At 32.1% G+C, this 18,131-nt stretch overlaps 2 protein-coding genes and 1 non-coding gene across 4 annotated transcripts in view; 1 reads left to right on the top strand and 2 right to left on the bottom strand.

Moving 5' to 3' along the window:
* The first annotated feature begins 173 nt into the window (after nucleotides 1-173).
* LOC110996703 (DNA-directed RNA polymerase III subunit RPC3) lies at nucleotides 174-4,649 on the top strand. Of its 2 annotated transcripts, XM_022264517.2 has the most exons (11): nucleotides 174-605; nucleotides 691-809; nucleotides 895-1,024; nucleotides 1,112-1,310; nucleotides 1,400-1,492; nucleotides 1,824-1,985; nucleotides 2,117-2,270; nucleotides 2,883-3,003; nucleotides 3,288-3,359; nucleotides 3,890-4,057; nucleotides 4,450-4,649. In XM_022264517.2, the coding sequence occupies exons 1-11, from the start codon at nucleotides 459-461 to the stop codon at nucleotides 4,582-4,584; spliced, it is 1,500 nt and encodes a 499-aa protein (XP_022120209.2). In that variant the 5' UTR covers nucleotides 174-458; the 3' UTR covers nucleotides 4,585-4,649. The 2 variants fall into 2 exon arrangements, with proteins under 2 accessions (XP_022120209.2, XP_022120210.2); XM_022264518.2 differs by lacking the exon at nucleotides 174-605 and having other exon boundaries at nucleotides 908-1,024.
* A 1,957-nt stretch (nucleotides 4,650-6,606) lies between these two features.
* The window catches only part of LOC110996711 (ubiquitin-like protein 3), a 127,025-nt gene continuing 115,500 nt past the window's right edge, over nucleotides 6,607-18,131 (bottom strand). The window contains exons 3-4 of the mRNA XM_045628487.1: nucleotides 10,253-10,420; nucleotides 6,607-8,242 (exon numbers count right to left, since the gene is read on the bottom strand). Of these exons, the coding sequence (XP_045484443.1) occupies nucleotides 8,178-8,242; nucleotides 10,253-10,420 (233 nt within the window). The 3' untranslated portion in view covers nucleotides 6,607-8,177. The remainder of the gene's footprint in view (nucleotides 8,243-10,252; nucleotides 10,421-18,131) is intronic.
* On the bottom strand, nucleotides 10,689-10,761 carry Trnat-ugu. The gene has a single exon. It is a non-coding gene; the product is annotated as a tRNA-Thr (tRNA).

The following is an 18,131-nucleotide window of genomic DNA, read 5'->3' on the forward strand; positions in this document are numbered from 1 at the left end:
AGGCCAGGTGAGAAACACAAGGTGGCACAGGCCACCCATAAATCGTGCTCGCGTCCTCTCGTTAACCCGTGAAGAGTGTGGATAGGCAATAATAAATATTTCTACCAACCTGAAAACTAAAGACTTAAGACACTTTAAAACAGGCGTGACTCCCACAGAAATATTTTGTAAAAAAAATGGTCACGCGACAAACGAAATTCGTCTAACTTTAGTGTAGCATACCGATCGAAAGTGATTTTGTCTCAAGCCCCAGAAATCAGAATTCAATGTTTATTATTTTTATGTCGAAGTTTGAAGTTAGGGTTTATACTTTATATTTGATATAATTATTACAAGCGAATTATTTATACAACGAGATAGCGTTTGTTAAACAATGTAAATAACATACTATGTTCCTTTTTGGGTAGGCTTTTACATTAACTCAACTGACTGAAAATTACTATACATACTAAACGAAAATGTCTCATCAACTAGGACGTATTGTTGCACAAATTTTGCAAAGATATTGTGGTGAAATAGTGGAAAAAGTGGGGAATGACTTATTTATGTATGGCAGTAAACCAATCGCAATGATAGTTAAGTCAACGGGTCTTCCCAGAATTCAGGTATTATAGGTTATATTTACCTCTTATTACTTAAAAAAAATTACAATGTACAAAAAAGTAACGTGGTAGTTTGTATTCATTTCAGGTTATTGAGAGCTTGAGAACACTTATGAAATTTGATTTGGCAATATTTGAAGCTACAGGACCACATGTAGATTACAAACTTCTTCCGGAAAATGTATTACTACTAATTAGATATCCCAGGTAATTAATTTAGCTAATAGAAAATTTGCTGGCAGCAAAATGATATAGTTATAAAAGATTACATATGAATATTTATATGTATTAGATATCTCCTACAGATGAAAAGCAAATATGGAACAGAAGCCGAACTTATTATTGAAGAATTATTACAGCAAGCAACATGTAGTGCTACACTGCTGTTGGTCACCATAGCCAATAAATATAAGGATGATAAGGTATGAGCTAATTTTATACAATAGCTGTAATTGATTGATGTCATATTTATTTGTTTTGAGTTACTCATGCATATTTAATGCTTACAGGATAAAAATCTTACAATAGTAACACTTAAAGATACATTTATCAGCTTAGCAACTGCTGCATATATTCAGCAAGCACCAGTGGCAGAAACAAAAGAAGGATCTGATATTCCTAATTTGGTACAAGTAGCTACAATAGTACCAGACTTAGATACCAGGTCTCTCATGCAGGCCATGGCTAATCCAGCTGACATTAAAGATAGTAAGCTTTTCATTTAACTGATACTGTTCCTGAAATAGATATTTGGATTTAAGGGAATGTTATAATTACACAAGATAAATTTATTTCAGATATATATTGGAAAGTGAACTATGACAGATTTCATCAAGACTTCAGAGATGATATAATGATAAAAGCAATGACGAGGCGTATTGATGATACAGGTAATATTTTTTAAATTTTATGTCTACAAGAAAGAATAAAATATTCAATAGAATCTGATTCTTATATACTTCTCATAATAGAAGTATTCAAACATTTCCTTAACAGTATTTCCAATCCACTTCATAATATACACACAAATGGCAGTTGTGATCACTGTGAGATATATTTGTCTTACCAATGTAACTTTAACAGAATTTATTTTCTTTTAAAAATTAAGTAATCAGACCAATTAAATTTTTATGAATGAGGATTGAGACTCTTAAAAATTTTGATGTGTTGTATATAAAACTTGGTTTCTATTATAATTGCCATGATTGTACCATATTTCAGCGGGGGAAGTAATGCGTTTATTACTTCAACAAATGTATCTATCATCAGCTGCCTGGGCGGAAGAGTCCAATACAATTCCTGTCACGGACTTGAGGGAGAGCTCGAGACTAACTGACAAAATTCTTTTACATCACCATCTTGAGCATTATCTCAAGGTTATGGGTGAGTGTTGTAGTTTGTTATTATTGACCAAAGGAGTTATTTTCTGTCCGTAGATAGTAATCACTGGAATAATTGAACCAGCTTTGAAAATTTATCCCAATTAATGTTAAAACTATATAATAATGTTTCAGAAGAGAACGGGGCAGGGTTCATCCGTCGCGCGGGAGATGCGGGAGGAGGGCAATACTGTGTTCAGGCAAAGGTGGCTGCCAAAGTACTTGTTGAAGATGTCCTTGATCATGTTGTCACGGAACGATTGGGCTCCAAGGCTGCGAGAATATTTAGGTAAGGCATAAACTATGTTAGATTGATAAGACTATAGGTTAAAAAAATATTTTATTATTGTCCACTTATTTAAACATATCTAAATATATAAAACAAAGTCGTGTTAGTTACACCACTTAAAACTCAAGATCAGCTGGACCGATGTTAGTTATCCCTTTTTTTGGTGGATTCTTCTCTGCTCTGAATAGCAGAATAAGTAATAAAATTAGATAAGTTATCGAATAACAAAAAAAATTATAGATTAAACGAATGCAACCAGCATGAGGTGCCATCTGTTGACAAAACTATGCATTATTTTACAAGCCAGTTCAAAATAAAACCTGTTACCTCATCAAAAAATGTATATCAGAAAGTGCTTAAAGATGCAGTAATGCTATATTGACTTTAGAGAGAAGACCTTCTGTGTAAACTGCCATTCTTCTTTCACATTGGCATGCAATGAAATATTTCTGGTTTTACAAAAAAGTTTTTGTAGTTAACACGATATTATTAGGCTGTTAGGCGGAACGAAGTTCGCTGGCTCAGCTAGTTTTTTACTATCTCAAATCATATAATAATTTTAAAACCATTTATATTTACCCTTAACTAAACACAAATACACATTATTTTCAGATTAATAAGAGCAAAAAAGTATGTAGAGGAGGAAGACATCCAGAAGAACGCCATGTTGCCAAATAAGGAGTGCAAACAGTTGACATACAAATTATTAGAAGAGCATTTCATTAGTGTACAGGTATGCGTTGTATGAACGTTTCTTCACATATTATTTTATGACCTGGAACATAGACCTTAAGTCATAACTTATTTGGAAAACATAATTTATTTAAATGAGATTACTGGCCATAGACAATATTTTATGGCAAAAGTGATTTAATATATTAGAGAGAACTTGAGGCTTTTCCTTCATACAAGTAAATTAATTAATTATAATTAATGTATTTTTCAATTTAATATAACTTGACTTAGTAATATTTTTTTAGAGAAATGTCATAAATGAGTAAATAATGTTAATTTCAGCCAATGAGGAAGTCTCAACAAGTGTCCGGAACACAGAAAGGGATATATTTATATCATGTCAAGTTATTTGAGGTAAGTTGTCTGTTGACTGTCGAAGCAAGAATTACACAACATTACTTTAAAATTGTATTTTAGTAAAAAACACATTACTATGAGTATTATATGTAATAATTAAATACTCATACTAAACATTGTTTCAGAAAAGATATTTTAGTTCTGATTGGAATTTAAATGAATGTGAATTACACATTGTCTAAAGTCTGTGGTTTAGTAGCCTATAACACGCAAAATTTGGCAAAAAAATTTGTATGCAAAACATATAAAATATCACAAAAAATATAATAAAAAAATACTCCTTTAACGCGAGTACCAATTAAAGTTTTAGATACATATTTATTACATTTCTCAACTCCAATGTTCTTTACAGCAATCGTGGCCAGTCAGTGGCGTCTTCTAAAAAAAAGAAAAAAAAAAGTATTTATTTGTTTAAAAAAAAAAAAAAAACATACACAGCCACTTTAATAAAACAACACTGTCTATAACAAAACAGTTTCAATACTAAAAAAACAATCATTTTTAAGTGTTTTATACAAATTCTCCAGGCAGTTCACGTCTGCCGCGAGATGTGTTATTCGTCGCTTCACAACCTCTCCCGTGCACGAAGTCAGCTGGTCTCGGAGCACGCCCGGGCCTTGGACAAGCAAAGGCGCGTGCGAACCATTGTGCATGGAATGCGCATGCGCAGCGAGACAGAGGAGAGCATTAATGATGTGAGTTCAACTTTTAAGTACTAAATCGAAGTCAGGCGTTCCAATCTAAGCATTTTTTTTAAACCAAGTATTTTAAGCCAAATATGTAATAATAAGATAATTAGCCATTTAGTATGTAAATTATATTTCTCTATTAATTTTTCGAAATAAACATTAAAAATCATGTGTTTCAATCTAGATAAAAATTCCACGGCCCGGGGAAAACTTCGCCCGGGGTGTAGGGTATTAGGTGCAAAAAAAAATAAAAAAAAATAAGCATTTTTTTTTTATTTTTAAGACCCAAAAATGTATCAGCCATTACCGCTAATGGTTTAATAAAAAATATATCAAACCATGATCAAAGAAACAGGTTCTAAAGCAAGACTTTAAAAACAATACAATTTAAATTGCAGGTGTTAGAAACGTTGACTCCTCCAGAAGTAAACCTGTTGGCTCAGGTGGAGAAACAGCTGAAACAGCTTAGTACGGCTGAACTAGAGCTGGACAGAAATCTATTTATTCTAAATTGGTATTTCCACTATCCTTAGAATATATAATTTTATACTGTGTTAAGTGTACCTATAACAATGTTATAATAAAAGATTTAAAAGTGTGTCTTTTTTTGCGGCTCGCTTGCGGTGCCTACATTTTATCCGAAGATAGACGAAAAAATGATGTACCATATTTTACTTTTAATTTGTTCTTTCATGAAAATAAGAAAATAGTAATTTAATGTCGTTTTTTATTTATTTGTTCAAATATGTCCTGGCAGATCTTGAAGCGCCCTCTGGTTCATGAATACAACTTAAATAAAAGTACAAACACATTCTTAGAATTTTATTTGACCCCATCGAAACTGAATGCTAAAACAATATACAACCTATACCGATGTTATAAAACTATTCGTTATTTATACGAATCGTACCGAGCCAAGTCTTCAACATTATTATATTAACAATTATAATTGATATATTTTAGGATGGCACTCTTGATTGACAAAATATGACCCTTTTTATTAATTATTAAATCAATAATAATTAAAGAAATACATCAAAGGAATCTTACGGAAATTTGTTTTATAATAACGTAATATATGAAGGAACTCAATTTAGAAAATAATAAAGTTTCAAATTCAACAGTGCCATCCTAAATGCAGAAATCATGCATTTATGAGCAATCGGTATTTTAAGCCTCGGTTATTCGCTAAACTAATTCGGTCAAAACTAGTTAAGCACCTATGCGAAGAATTCGTATTATTTTATTTCGTTTAGTTAACGTAAAAAAATCTATTAGTATGACTCAATTTCTAAGCGTTTTAATGAACGCCGCAGACTATTAAAATACAAGGTTTTGTATAAGTCATTAGGATTTTTAGAAATAAAAAAAGAATATTTGAAAAATCAATATTTCTGAAGCAAAAATTTTCAACGATTGTTTGACTGTTTTCAATGCTTAAAATACCGACCTCTACATGATGATTATTTTATTTTATAATATAGATTATGTAAATCTGTTATAGTGACACCTATTATTGACCGTTGTATGTCGCTAATTTTAAATGAAGTTCAATTTAAATTGTGTTTTTAAGTATATAAAAACTTAATAACATTTCTTGGTCAATTAAAAGTCAATTTAGTTTTTAATAAATTTTGCCAATGTTATGTTTGGCATTTGCTAATTTGGTTTCATGAGATGAAAATGATCAATAATTTAATATACTCACAGAAGTTCTATATAAAACAATGAAATAGAATTTATTATTTTTAACAATTAAAATATTTGGTAAGCGGAACCGAAATATCTACGGTAAAAGACCACGCCTAACATACAACGGCTTATAGAAGCTAAATTATTTCTAAAGTTTAAAGATATTTACATAACAGTCAGCCACCACGTTTCGATAAAAAAATTCGAAGTACGCCATGTATATTCCCGCACAGTTTACATATCTTAACTAGACACTTGTCTATCGTAAAGCTAAACGTGGTTTTGACTTCTAATCTATAGAAATATTAAAATATGGTGGAGACATCGAACTATACTACGATATCACCTTATACAACCTACTTACCTATACACCTTAGCCCGAAATTAATGAAAACAGCCACAGAACATAATATATTTCTTGCATAATATTTGGAGGGCTAAAAGCTGTCAACACTTGTTAATTATGTTGCTGGGGCTAGAGAATATTTACAAAATTTTAGATTATGCGTTGTAGTTTCAGTATTAATCCATGTTAGTATTGATATTTGTAAAAAAATCCTGATTTTATTTAGAGAGTTGTAGATTTTTGTATATAAAGCAATTTTTATATAAAAACCTAAAACTCATTTATGAAGAAAAACTAAATCAATCTAATTATACCTTTTTGTCTCGTTCTGTCAAATTGTGTTTACACTGTGACAAAAAGAGACAAATGAATACTTTATTTAAAACGTTGCAATTTGATTTTTCATGAATAAGGTATTTTGTATTAAAATTTTCAAACCTGGATAATAAGAACATTAACATAAATTTGTAGTTAAGCGCCATGTATTGTGAAAAGAAGCAAAAATAAAAAATGCAAATCAATTTGTAATTTTATTTTAATTATCAACTAGGTATTTTTACACAACTTAACAAAATACGTACAGCAACTAAACAGAGTAACCAAAATTTAAAAAAAAAACATTCGTTGCAAACTCGGGAATATATGCCTGAAATAAATTATGGCAAGATTTCGTTAATTTTATTGTCTCTATATACTTTTGTATAATCAACAGACAGAAAATCAATATAAAATGAAAATCATGAACACTAAAAAAAATTATAAAATTTTCCAGAAATACATTCCGAAGTCCGCTACTGGTCAAAAAAGTTTTAGTTCCCCTTAATACTGTTTCCGATACATAATCATATCTACCTTCTGTCTGTCCGTCAATAGTTTATTTGTACTATCACAAAAATATAATCATGATGTATAGATGAAATTTATCAGGAATCTTAAAATACAGCTAAACCTAGCCAATAAAAAAAATATCTAAAAGCCAATTCAAAAGCTGTGATGTTAAAGTATATTTACAATATCGGAGCCTGGTAACACTGAGATATTCAGAATTATTCGTTATAGCAACAATATTTATAATTGTTAAACACTAAAATGAGTTTATGTCTAAAATGGCGGTACTCTATTGAGTGATTTTGTATTAATAATATTTGAAACTCGGCAAAAAATATTTTTTTAATTATTTTTTTTCTCATACAAATCAGTCGCCGTGTTGCGTTTAAAATATTATTATTGGAATTATACTAAATCGCGACAAACTCCGTTAAAGCTACAACTAGCGAATGTAAATATTAAATTTTTAAAAATAAATTTCAAATATTGCATTAACTTAACCCAAAACGAATAAAAGTATATACAACGTACTGAATTCTACATATAATTTGTCATTTATAAGTCGATCGCTTAAGAATTTATACGAACAAACATACAAGCCGAACTAGAGGAACTATTTTGTATACAAACTCGTTCCATTTATACAATTAATTTTCGTTACCTAAACGCGGCAGCGATTAGCTATAATGAGCTAACGGTGTGGCCACTTACGCTACCCAAAATCACCCATAATAGTTTACATTGCCGTTCATCACTAAAATTTATCTAAGACCCAATCTGACATTAACTGGCAACACTAAACTATTCATTGTAAGATTCTAAGTCGATACTTAGCGGCAACAACTCATGTGTGTCAAATCCAAAAAGTATTTGAAATATGAAGTCTAATGCTAAGTTTCGACTCTTAGAGTAAGACTCAAAAAGTAGACAGCGCTAAGCGTCACTTCTGTACGTCAAAACTTTGACAATTTTGACATACTGTATTGACAGCGCCAAGTCTCGCTTCTGAGCATCACACTGAATCTGCGGGTAAGCCGGTATTACCTTAGTTAGACCTGTGTACGCTTGCGATATTTTTAAAGAGTTCGTAAGGTGTGCGTAAAGTTTAGAATTTTGTGCTCGATGGTTTCCGAGTGCTAGCGAATCATTAAACTAAAGGAAATTATCTAAGATAATCTCTTAAAATAAGCGAGTCTTTTAAAAACATCACAAGTGCCGTGACCGATTAACCACTGAGTGTGAACACATTTGAGTCTCTCATTACAATATGCAGCATGACGCCGAACAGCAACTGCTCGAACCGCCTTTGCTCTTTTGTCGTTGATCTGGAAATTTAATTATTATAACATTAGAATCAAGAAAAGAAAGTGGTATATTTGTCGCAGCCACCTAGATTAATTAGCCCTTTCAATCAATTAACAGACTGGCCTATTAACTTAATAGCGCCGTTTCAGGCCGCTAGTTAAGGCCTGAAAGATATTCAGCTAGTTGATCAAAAAGCTAGACAGATGACTTGGATCGATGATGTTTCATGATTGATAGTTAATTTAATTTGGTTTCATTTTCTGCCGCCTAGGCTAAGCAAGCTTCGAAACTGTTCAAACTATCAACATGCCGCCGGAATTATTTAGTACATAATACAAACTTAATTTAAATTGATATCTACTGATTTTATACAGAAATGGATGGAGGACATTATTATTACATAGATTGTTCTCTACGTTATAATGTACAGTGTAGAGAACAGAATATAGATAATGTTAGAAAATATTGCACGTGTGCTCCAACACAAATTATAAAATTACAACAATATCTTATACTTACAGGTGAATCTGATAGACAATATCTAGTATTTATTCTGAATTGATTTTAAAGGTTAACAATTATGGCGTACTTTTAAACCAGGGACAAACAAAAGGGGATGTGAAAGTTATGTGCAATCATGAACAAAGGAGTCTTGCAAAGTTTTAAAATATAAATTAGGCTTATTTTATTATTTAACTTGTCGGTTAATTTATACATGGTTAACTAATACTATGTAAACAATAAAAGAAATACGAAAAAGCTTTTAAAAGCTCACTAAATCCGAAGGATATTAATAATTTCACGGTATCAAACAACACTATAGAAAATACGAATTTTGTTACTACAAAAACAGCTTGGAAAAAATCACAAATCCACTCCACTTCCATTACATCTGTCATCTGTCAATTCTGTGTATATTTCATTTTAAATTTATATTAGAATTATAAGAATAATTCCAAGATACTTAATCGTATTAAAAATATATATACATATGTATACAGCTGTTTCGTAAATGTGCTGTATATTTATTGTTTACATTACCACTAACTAGGAAAGTGTGGTTACTGGTTAGTGCTAAAATCGTGATTTTCCCTCTTTTATTTTTCTTTTTAAATCAATGCAGAATAAATCGACTGTATATATTATAATTTATTTAAACCGTTAAAATAACTACACAGTGAGGTGCTAAAACGTGTCAAGCGAAAATAATGTCCACCTTTGAAAACATTTTTCATTAATCAAGCAAAATATATTAATTTATTCGTTATTAGGGTAATTGTTTCATATCTCCGCTTGACACTAAGGGGAAAAAGGTAATAATTAAAACTTACGAAATGCTGGGTAGGAAAGGGGAAGGTTGGAAGGGGGAGGGAAATGTGTTAACTCCATCGAACTTCTGTAATATTATAATATACAGTGAATGTGGCATTTTTACAAACCTATAGAAGAATGTATTCAAAAGTGGACTAGGCTAAATAAAAAAAGTGCGTGCGTACACATGTCAGAAGTGAAAATTCTTTGTAAATTAATTATTACTTAACTAAACGCCCCAATAGATGATCATGTACCTATGATCACTGCATGTATCACACTGTTTACACACTGTATAAGTGCTAATGATAATATAAATAAATTAAAAGATCTGCGATTACTGCAGAACACGTAATGCAACACAATTGCCATCTAAAGTTCTAATAAAGTTAAAATAAAGTATTTTCTCTCGATCTCCCTTACTTTGTCCCAATCTTTCTCACTACAGCTCTCTCCCTTTTATTCGACAAAAACGCTGCTCATCTTCATGACATTCCGTAAAAATTTTACCCACATGCACCCAAGGAAGTTTCACTTCAAAACTTCGAGTAATTCAAATAGCATTTAACCACAGAACACAAAAAGTAGTAGTCTCAAAATGTAATCATAATAACAAACGCAAACAAATTGTGTTTGGTGTTTGACCTGGGAGATTAATACTAACTAACTAAGTAAGATAATAGGACAGTAGCCAAACGCATAATAGCTTAGTAACGTACCATGCGAATTGGGCTCGGGCAAATGTTCGCGTGGCACTAGATGCATGACAGTAGTACGCCCGAGGGGCAAGCCTAGTGCGCCCAGCGTCACTGAGCTGTGCAGGAAGCGACCCTGGTAGATGAGTCGAAGAATCTCTGCACGGGAGACGCACTCCGATGACCAGTCCGCTGAAATTAAATAAATTATTATAATTAATGACTTATCAAACATTACTTAATTGTTCGACAAATGTCGTTATTATTATAAATATAAAAATATATGTACATACATATACATATTTAATGTCCGTTTAAACACAAAAATATTTAAGTCATGCATTAAAATTTATTTATTTTACTGCATAAAACATTTTTATTATTCAATATATCAATGAACTATTATTAGATAATTAAGGTTAACAATATAATCATAATATTTAAAATAAAAAAAGGTGTTTGCCTCCAGAGAGATTTGAACTCTCGACCCCTGGTTTACAAGACCAGTGCTCTAACCCCTGAGCTATGGAGGCTACAAACTACATTGTATAAAACCGGCTGACTTCGAAGTATTAATGCTATGTTATGAATGTTTACACAACTAGCTAGATAATGTAAAGATGATCCACACATAAATATCGTTTCATTTTGTTGGTAATTTATAGATGGCGCTATAGTATATAATATTACTTTAACAACCAAAACGATAAAATACAAATAGAAAAATAATCATTCTTATTTATTAATACATCTATAGATACTCTGTCAATCTAGACCTCAATTAGGCTTTTTCTAAAGACTGGAGCCTCGATTTATAATTGTCTAGTCCATCACTCTTGGCTATCAAAGCAGTGACATTAATTGACGTATTACGTCAATTTGACAACGTCAAGTTACACACAATGCCTGGTACTTAATAAATAACGTATATAGGTAGAAAAAAGCTTGGCTATATTTTTTTAGATATTAAATGAAGCCCAACAGTGATGTCACATATTAAATCGTCGAGTGTATTGTGCGTTAAGCGAGCGATAATATTTTTTTATATCATTAACCACAGCGCAAAACAGAATATTAATGATGCCATAAATTATTCGACGGAAATAAGCTATCACCTCCTTTGTACATCCTTGCAATGAAGCAGTACAACATCAACGTTTTGTTTACTTCTTGTCATAGACTAAAGACTTCTAAAAACCATTGGAAGTTCCGTATCCAATTAAAATGTCCTGTCTTTTGCTTTACCCTATATTGTGTATTATAATGTATTATCATCTTTAATAATCAATAATAATATTAAGATTTAATATGTTTTAACTAGCTTATCCCTTTGTTTCCTTTTGATGTTTTTCTTTATTTTTTTCTCGCGTTTAATTTCTCTTCCTTTTACTTGAAACTGGCATAAAGTTATAACTAATGCCATAAAAAAAAAATAGGAATGTCTCGAGGCTGATGTTTTATTAAATACTAGTAGCTCCGGCCCGGTTTTGTTTTGTTTCAAAATGTCAAGTGTAGCATGTCGTGATCAGTTCCTTACAAACTTGTATACGAAAACTTGACGATTAAGTGGCGGAGTTTCCTGCAAGTTTTTCTCACTCCGGCGATTTGGAAACTACCAGTTTCCAAATCGTGAACATTTAGATATTGCTTTTTAATATCGAAGTTCATAACTAAACATAGAGATAAAGATATAAGTTTTTTCAATTAGTTATGTACTTGATGCTAGAGTTTTTATCTCATATATTTAAGGGGTTAGGCGATGTATGCTGAAATACAGGTTCACACCTAGTTCAGCGTCAGATAAACCTGACTATTTTTGTTTATATAACTACCACAATTAGCTTTTCCTGTGAAACAAACTTGAAATAAATTATTTTTATTATTAAATAAAAATTTATTGTCTGACGTAGTGTGTACCTATACTTATTACATATAGTATTTCATTATAAATGTTTAATGAATCCTTTAAAACCAACACGTAAAAATAAAAAGTGGTAGGAAATAAAGACAGGAAGCTAGTTTTCCCTTTTTTAATTAAATAAAGATACAAAGATTAAAATCTAATAACGAGTGTGACTTCTTGCCAAAATCACAGCTTCATCTTTCTAGATATACCTACCACAATGTTTTTAATAAAGTATTGAGAAATATTATGCACGGAAGGATTATAGAGGGTTTGTTTCTTAAAAACACACAAACATACAAATCTCTAGCACTGGCTAAGGTGTAAGGCGATATTTTAACAGCAATGTATTGAGTTTTGCTCGATTCGTAGCCACAAATCAGTTCGCGTGCTACCGCCAGCCTTCGCTAAATTAAATTGCTAATTTACAGTTATTTTCTAAGTACAATTTTATTACGAATTGTAATGAAACATGCCCTGTTTTAATTAAAATGTATGATAAGATTTCATTTGAATATATATTTTAGGATTTATGGAATAGGGTCGTTAAACGATAAGGCACATCGCTTTTTCACGTAAATGTTTTGTTCTAGAGGTTTTTTAATATTATGTCGTATTAAATATACATTTATGTTTATTGTAAAACATATAGTAAAATCAATTGAATTTCTTTCTAAAAACAATTATTAAAGTCTTGCCTAAAATTTCATTGGTAATTATGTTAATTATATTAATTATCGTATAATTATGATAAAATAATTGTACTTTTCCACAGCTCGAACAAAATTTGTCAAAGTTAAATAAAGTGATGTAAGAATGTACTTATTTTGTAAATAGCTGTTAAATAGCATTAGAGAGGTCTGTTCAAACCATTTGGTTTATTACCTACATACCTATACCTACCTACACCTATAAACGATACATGAAACAAATTAAATTATTGCTCCTGAATCCAGCCCCAACTGATTGCATTTGCCCACGCATCGTGCGAAAAATAGAATAATTAATTAAGTGATCCACATAGAGGGCGCTGTACGTCAAAGGTCAATGACCTGTGGGACAAATGTATTTCTACTCATACTGATTTTACCAGAGATGTAGGACATTAACTGGCGTTTGTGACTATGACCTCCTATGAATTTATGCTTAATACGCATGCAAACTCGAACCAAAAAGTGGGTAAGCAAGGTTTGTATTTTATACATTTTGTATACTCAGGAAGGAATCATACCTTTAAGCCATACAAAGCGCAGAGGCGTTGAGAACTTTTAGAAACGTTGGTTAGTAACACCAAAGGTAAAAGTTCACTGGCTGGCTTGGCTTGGTGGACTGATTGGCTGGCGTGGCTGTGATCACCAAACAAAGGTAAAGCCTCATAGGCCTCAAACTGGTACACTGTCATAAGAGAGACATTGGACAGAAACCGATGGAGATCGATGATCGCTCCAGATTTTTCCTTATTATATATATTTACCACTACACTCAGACATGAGCTACCGACTGAAGAGAGGCACACTGACACACTCAGGCACAGTTTTATGTAAAACTTTATTGTACATACGCGCATAACACTCGTTACGACAACTTTTGAAAAACCTTACAACAGTTCGTATAGAAAATAATCAAGCGAGGTAAATGCGAGGTAAATGCGCGGCGCATACGCAGTTAACACAGGTCAGTGACTTGGGCCAGTGACCTTGATGCACGCTGCAAGCTTCATTAGACCTTTCACACCCATTTATGCTCTTGCATCTTATTAAGAGATAGTCTGGAGCCATATTGACAGATAACCAGAGAGATAACGCAACTAAAATATCGATGTAAGTTTGACCTAAAATACACATATGTCATGCCCCATTGGGATTTACGGGACTTCTAATTAGAAAGTTATAAACGGGATCTTGGATAATTGCTTACACAATTAACCCAAACTTAAAAATTTAAATTTATACAATAAATATTAAATTTAGAATGTTTTGTCTTTATCAAGTTTTTAATATACCTTTCTAAAATTCTTGTAACATACAAAATGTAAGATACATTATTTTTAAAACTAAAACACTGAATTATTCAGGTAAGAAACTTAAATGAAGGGTTTTAAGTAAGCAATTACTAGCTACTAACGAAACACCGTAAATAAAATCATAATTATTTATTCATTAACAACACAAGGTACACTTATGAACGTCAAAAAGAAATACATATTAAATGCTTCTAATTTTACATTTATTGACACTTCCCAAATCAAGGGCGTAGCACGGAAGAGAAGAACTAGCAATAAACTCTCCGTCACGCTTTAAATAAATTATAAAATTCAAATTCCAAATAACATTAATAAATTTTCTTTACAGTCAAATTGCCCATGCCCCACATTGGGAAACCACTGATCTAGTATCACTTTGGATATCAATTTTAGATCCAAAGCAATAATTCAAACAAACTTTACATGTTCGTAGTCAACAAACCAATCCCTTTAGTACATTATAAATAAAATCAAGTGTAATAATGATATCCATATAACTTACAAAGTGAACACACAGTTGCTTTACAGACTACAGTTTCTCCAATTATCGGTTTCTAAGGACGGCGTCGATATTGACAAGCTCACAAAGGAAGTATGAAAACTTATAACGCTCCCGTTAATTAGTTGCTTACTTTAGCCGGGACTAATTAGCTTCTGGCAACACGTTATATCACGTAGTTCACAGGTTGCCATGTGTACGAGTTAGGAGCGAGCTCGTTCTTTGATTTAAACGATAATTTCAAGAATAAGGTTTCATGGAATTCAATTATAAATTGCTTATTTCAGTGTTAGCTTAGAGGTTTCAGCTTGCTACCCATCTCTGAGGTCGTAGGATCGATTCCCGGTTGTGCCCCATTGGGCTTTCTTTCTATTTGCGCATTTAACATTGGCTCGAACGGTGAAGATATCGTCAGGAAACCAGCTTACCTTAGACCCAAAGTAAACGGCGTATGTCAGGCACAGTGAAGAAACGAATAAAACAGAAATCTGAGGCCCAGTCCTAAAAAGGTAGGACCACTGATTTTTATTTTTTTACGTAAATAGAGAACTGATGTTCAAAACGATTTTATTTAAAATCCAAAGCTTATCGTTATAAACGAGATTAAAAACTGTCCTAAAGACGCCCGCTTGATTTGAAAACTGGTACCAAATCTAAATTCAGTCCTACCACCTGGAACTCATTATATAATTTAGATTTTTTGTACTACACTGCATTTTTGTTCTATCTAAGATTTCGTGCTCGCCCTTTTTTCACAATTGCGAATTAAAACGGCGAAATTAACACGCTCCAAAAATTCTTCAAAGAAATGTAACAATTACACAATCAAATGTAAGGGACTGAGGACGCAAAGGAACTCGAAATGGGCAAAGGAATTCTCTGGCGCTCACAATCAAGAACTGTGCTTCATTGAACCTGACAAATATGTATCTTTGTATTGTAAGTGAATTAGATTGAATACTTTTTACGTGTTACAAACTGACTGCTATGTTTCACACTGTAAGTTAAAATTGAGACTTCAATGTATATACTGTACACAAATAACTCTATCATATGTTAAATGCCTTATTAATAACATCGATTTAATTAGGTAAAATTTAATAGGAAATTCTTAACGAAACACCGTAAGTAAATTTTCAAAACAGTGGAAAACTGCAATTTCAATTCCAAATAGTTATAATAAATTTTCGTATAGCCCCCTTAGAAATGAAATTGCCCCCCAGTGGGGCGTGGGCCACATTATGAAACAGGTCTAAAATATTTATTTATTTAAAACCTATATTATTACTATTTTAGTTATATATATATATATTAATATTATTTGTGAATATGATTTTTCCATTGAAAATTTTTCAAAAGACATTTCTATAATATTTCTATTATTTTGTATATCTATTTACAAAAGGAATTTTGTATCAATTTTAAAGAGCTTGAGCCAACAGTAGACTCTTACACCTGTATTAACTGTCCCTTTACCTATTTTAAAAGCCCTTCATACGATGTTCAAAAGGCATATAATTTTTAATGAAGTACATTCTGAAATCTTCAATTTTCGTCGATGCATGCCAACTGCACATGAAAACGTAAAATTAGTTCTCATTGCACAGCTCTCTCCCCGCCGGCAATTCATATGCTTACGTGTGGCTATGGCACCAGCGATTACACGATAAATAAATGACAATGATATATATAATGCGTAATATTTTTTTTTATGTAACAGGAGGCAAACGGGCACAAGGCTCATCTGATGTTAAGTGAACAAGCCACCCATAGACAGTTACATTGCCAAAAAGCTTACAAGTGCGTTGCCGGCCTTTTAAGAATTGTATTTTAATAAATAAATACTAAAACTACTAAAAAATATCTGTATTTACGAACTTTCTTAGAAACATCTCTTAAAAATCTTAAACATCATCTACAGCTGTAAAGTATTCTAAATGTACAACAGACAAAAATTACATCAACATAAGTCAAGTATTGTTTTGTCTCTTTATACTAAATTGAGTTTACTGTAGAATGAAAAGAGATAGATATAGACTACGTCAGTACTCGCTTGATTAGTGGCCCATTCATGTTTTGGGGTGAGCACTCGTGTCCTGCCTCAAGGGCCGGAGAGCGTTAACGGCCAACTTTCTCGTCCAAGACGAAAACCTGCACTTCACTCAACCAACATTTGTTTTGTCTAGTACATACTTGGAGATATGAAAGTATAATTTTATTAGCAAGTGGACCAAGGAAACTGACTGCGCTTCGTACATCAATACGTACGTTTTCACCCACCATATTCTATATAGAAATCCAAAATACTACACGTAATTGTTATGTCGTATTATATTCTACGCTTTACTATAATAATAGTTTATTACTCTCTTGACGATACTGTTTTTACGGCTTTATAAAGCAGGTATTGACTATCTTTGTAAGATGCTGTTGCTATAATACAAGACCTCTGTCACCAGTCCATCGCGGGCAGAAAATAAACAAAAAAAAAATATCTGTAAAGTCGGGTTACTGACGATAGTTGAACGTGACAACGTCATAAGAAAATACTAATTGAATAGTTGCAAATTTGGCAAAGATGGAATAGTTATTTTCAAAAGATTGTAATTTTATTTGTTTGATATAGAGAAGGAGGTAATATTATTATGTAAGACATTTTGTATAGATATAGAGGAGGTAAATGGAAATCACAATTGAATTAATCAAGTTACATTTATTTGTACGCATAAATACAATTATAATAATAATTAATAAGAGAAAGATGTTGAATGCTGTCGAAGGCGGAGGCCGATTGTGCCTCTTTGTCGCTCGTTCCGCGCTCTCGCTTGCACTTCAAGCCTTAAATGGAACGCCTCGAGAAGAGTGTGTGTGAGCATGTGTCATATTTATTCGTGCGTGCAGCCGGCACTATCGAATTATAAGACTTTGTCACGTCAGTAAGACTGCATACTATGACTACACTAAAAAATAAAACTAAAGCCTTGTTGTGGTATGTGAATTAAAATTGTGTCAAATAAATTTTCTAAATAACGATGAAACCGACAGACACAAAGTAAAAAAAATAAGAAATTTCATGAAAATAAAAATTCTGATCAAGTATTATCAAACAGAATAAATACGGGTTCTGACCCAATTCCTTCTTCCGTTTGATATGTAAACATACGTACAAATCTTCAAATATTATAGATAAAAATAGACTTCTTTTATCTAAGAATGTTGTATTTACTCTACTTTCATACATTTTTATGGTATGTATGGAATTATAATTGTCCAGGAAGACATTAAACTGCGGACAAAAAGCGGACTGCGTGTTTCGGCTCTGAAGGACATGACTTCCAGCAGTTTAATAGTTTGCGAAGTACGAAGGGAAAAATCCAGGATAAACGGCGTGTTGGTAGACGGAAGACATCATGGCTTGCAACGCTAGGGAGTGGACGGGTATTGCAAATGCTGAAGAGTTAGTTGCTGCATCTGGTAG

This window comes from Pieris rapae, chromosome 6 (assembly GCF_905147795.1).
Source record: "Pieris rapae chromosome 6, ilPieRapa1.1, whole genome shotgun sequence".
Lineage (NCBI taxonomy): Eukaryota > Metazoa > Arthropoda > Insecta > Lepidoptera > Pieridae > Pieris > Pieris rapae.

Bases quoted from the DNA above. Each gene is read 5' to 3' on its own strand.
- LOC110996703 (XM_022264517.2), top strand. From the start codon at position 459: ATGTCTCATCAACTAGGACGTATTGTTGCACAAATTTTGCAAAGATAT. The intron at 1,025-1,111 runs GTATGAGCTAAT...TAATGCTTACAG, and splicing joins ATAAATATAAGGATGATAAG to GATAAAAATCTTACAATAGT. The intron at 1,311-1,399 runs GTAAGCTTTTCA...AATTTATTTCAG, and splicing joins TCCAGCTGACATTAAAGATA to ATATATATTGGAAAGTGAAC.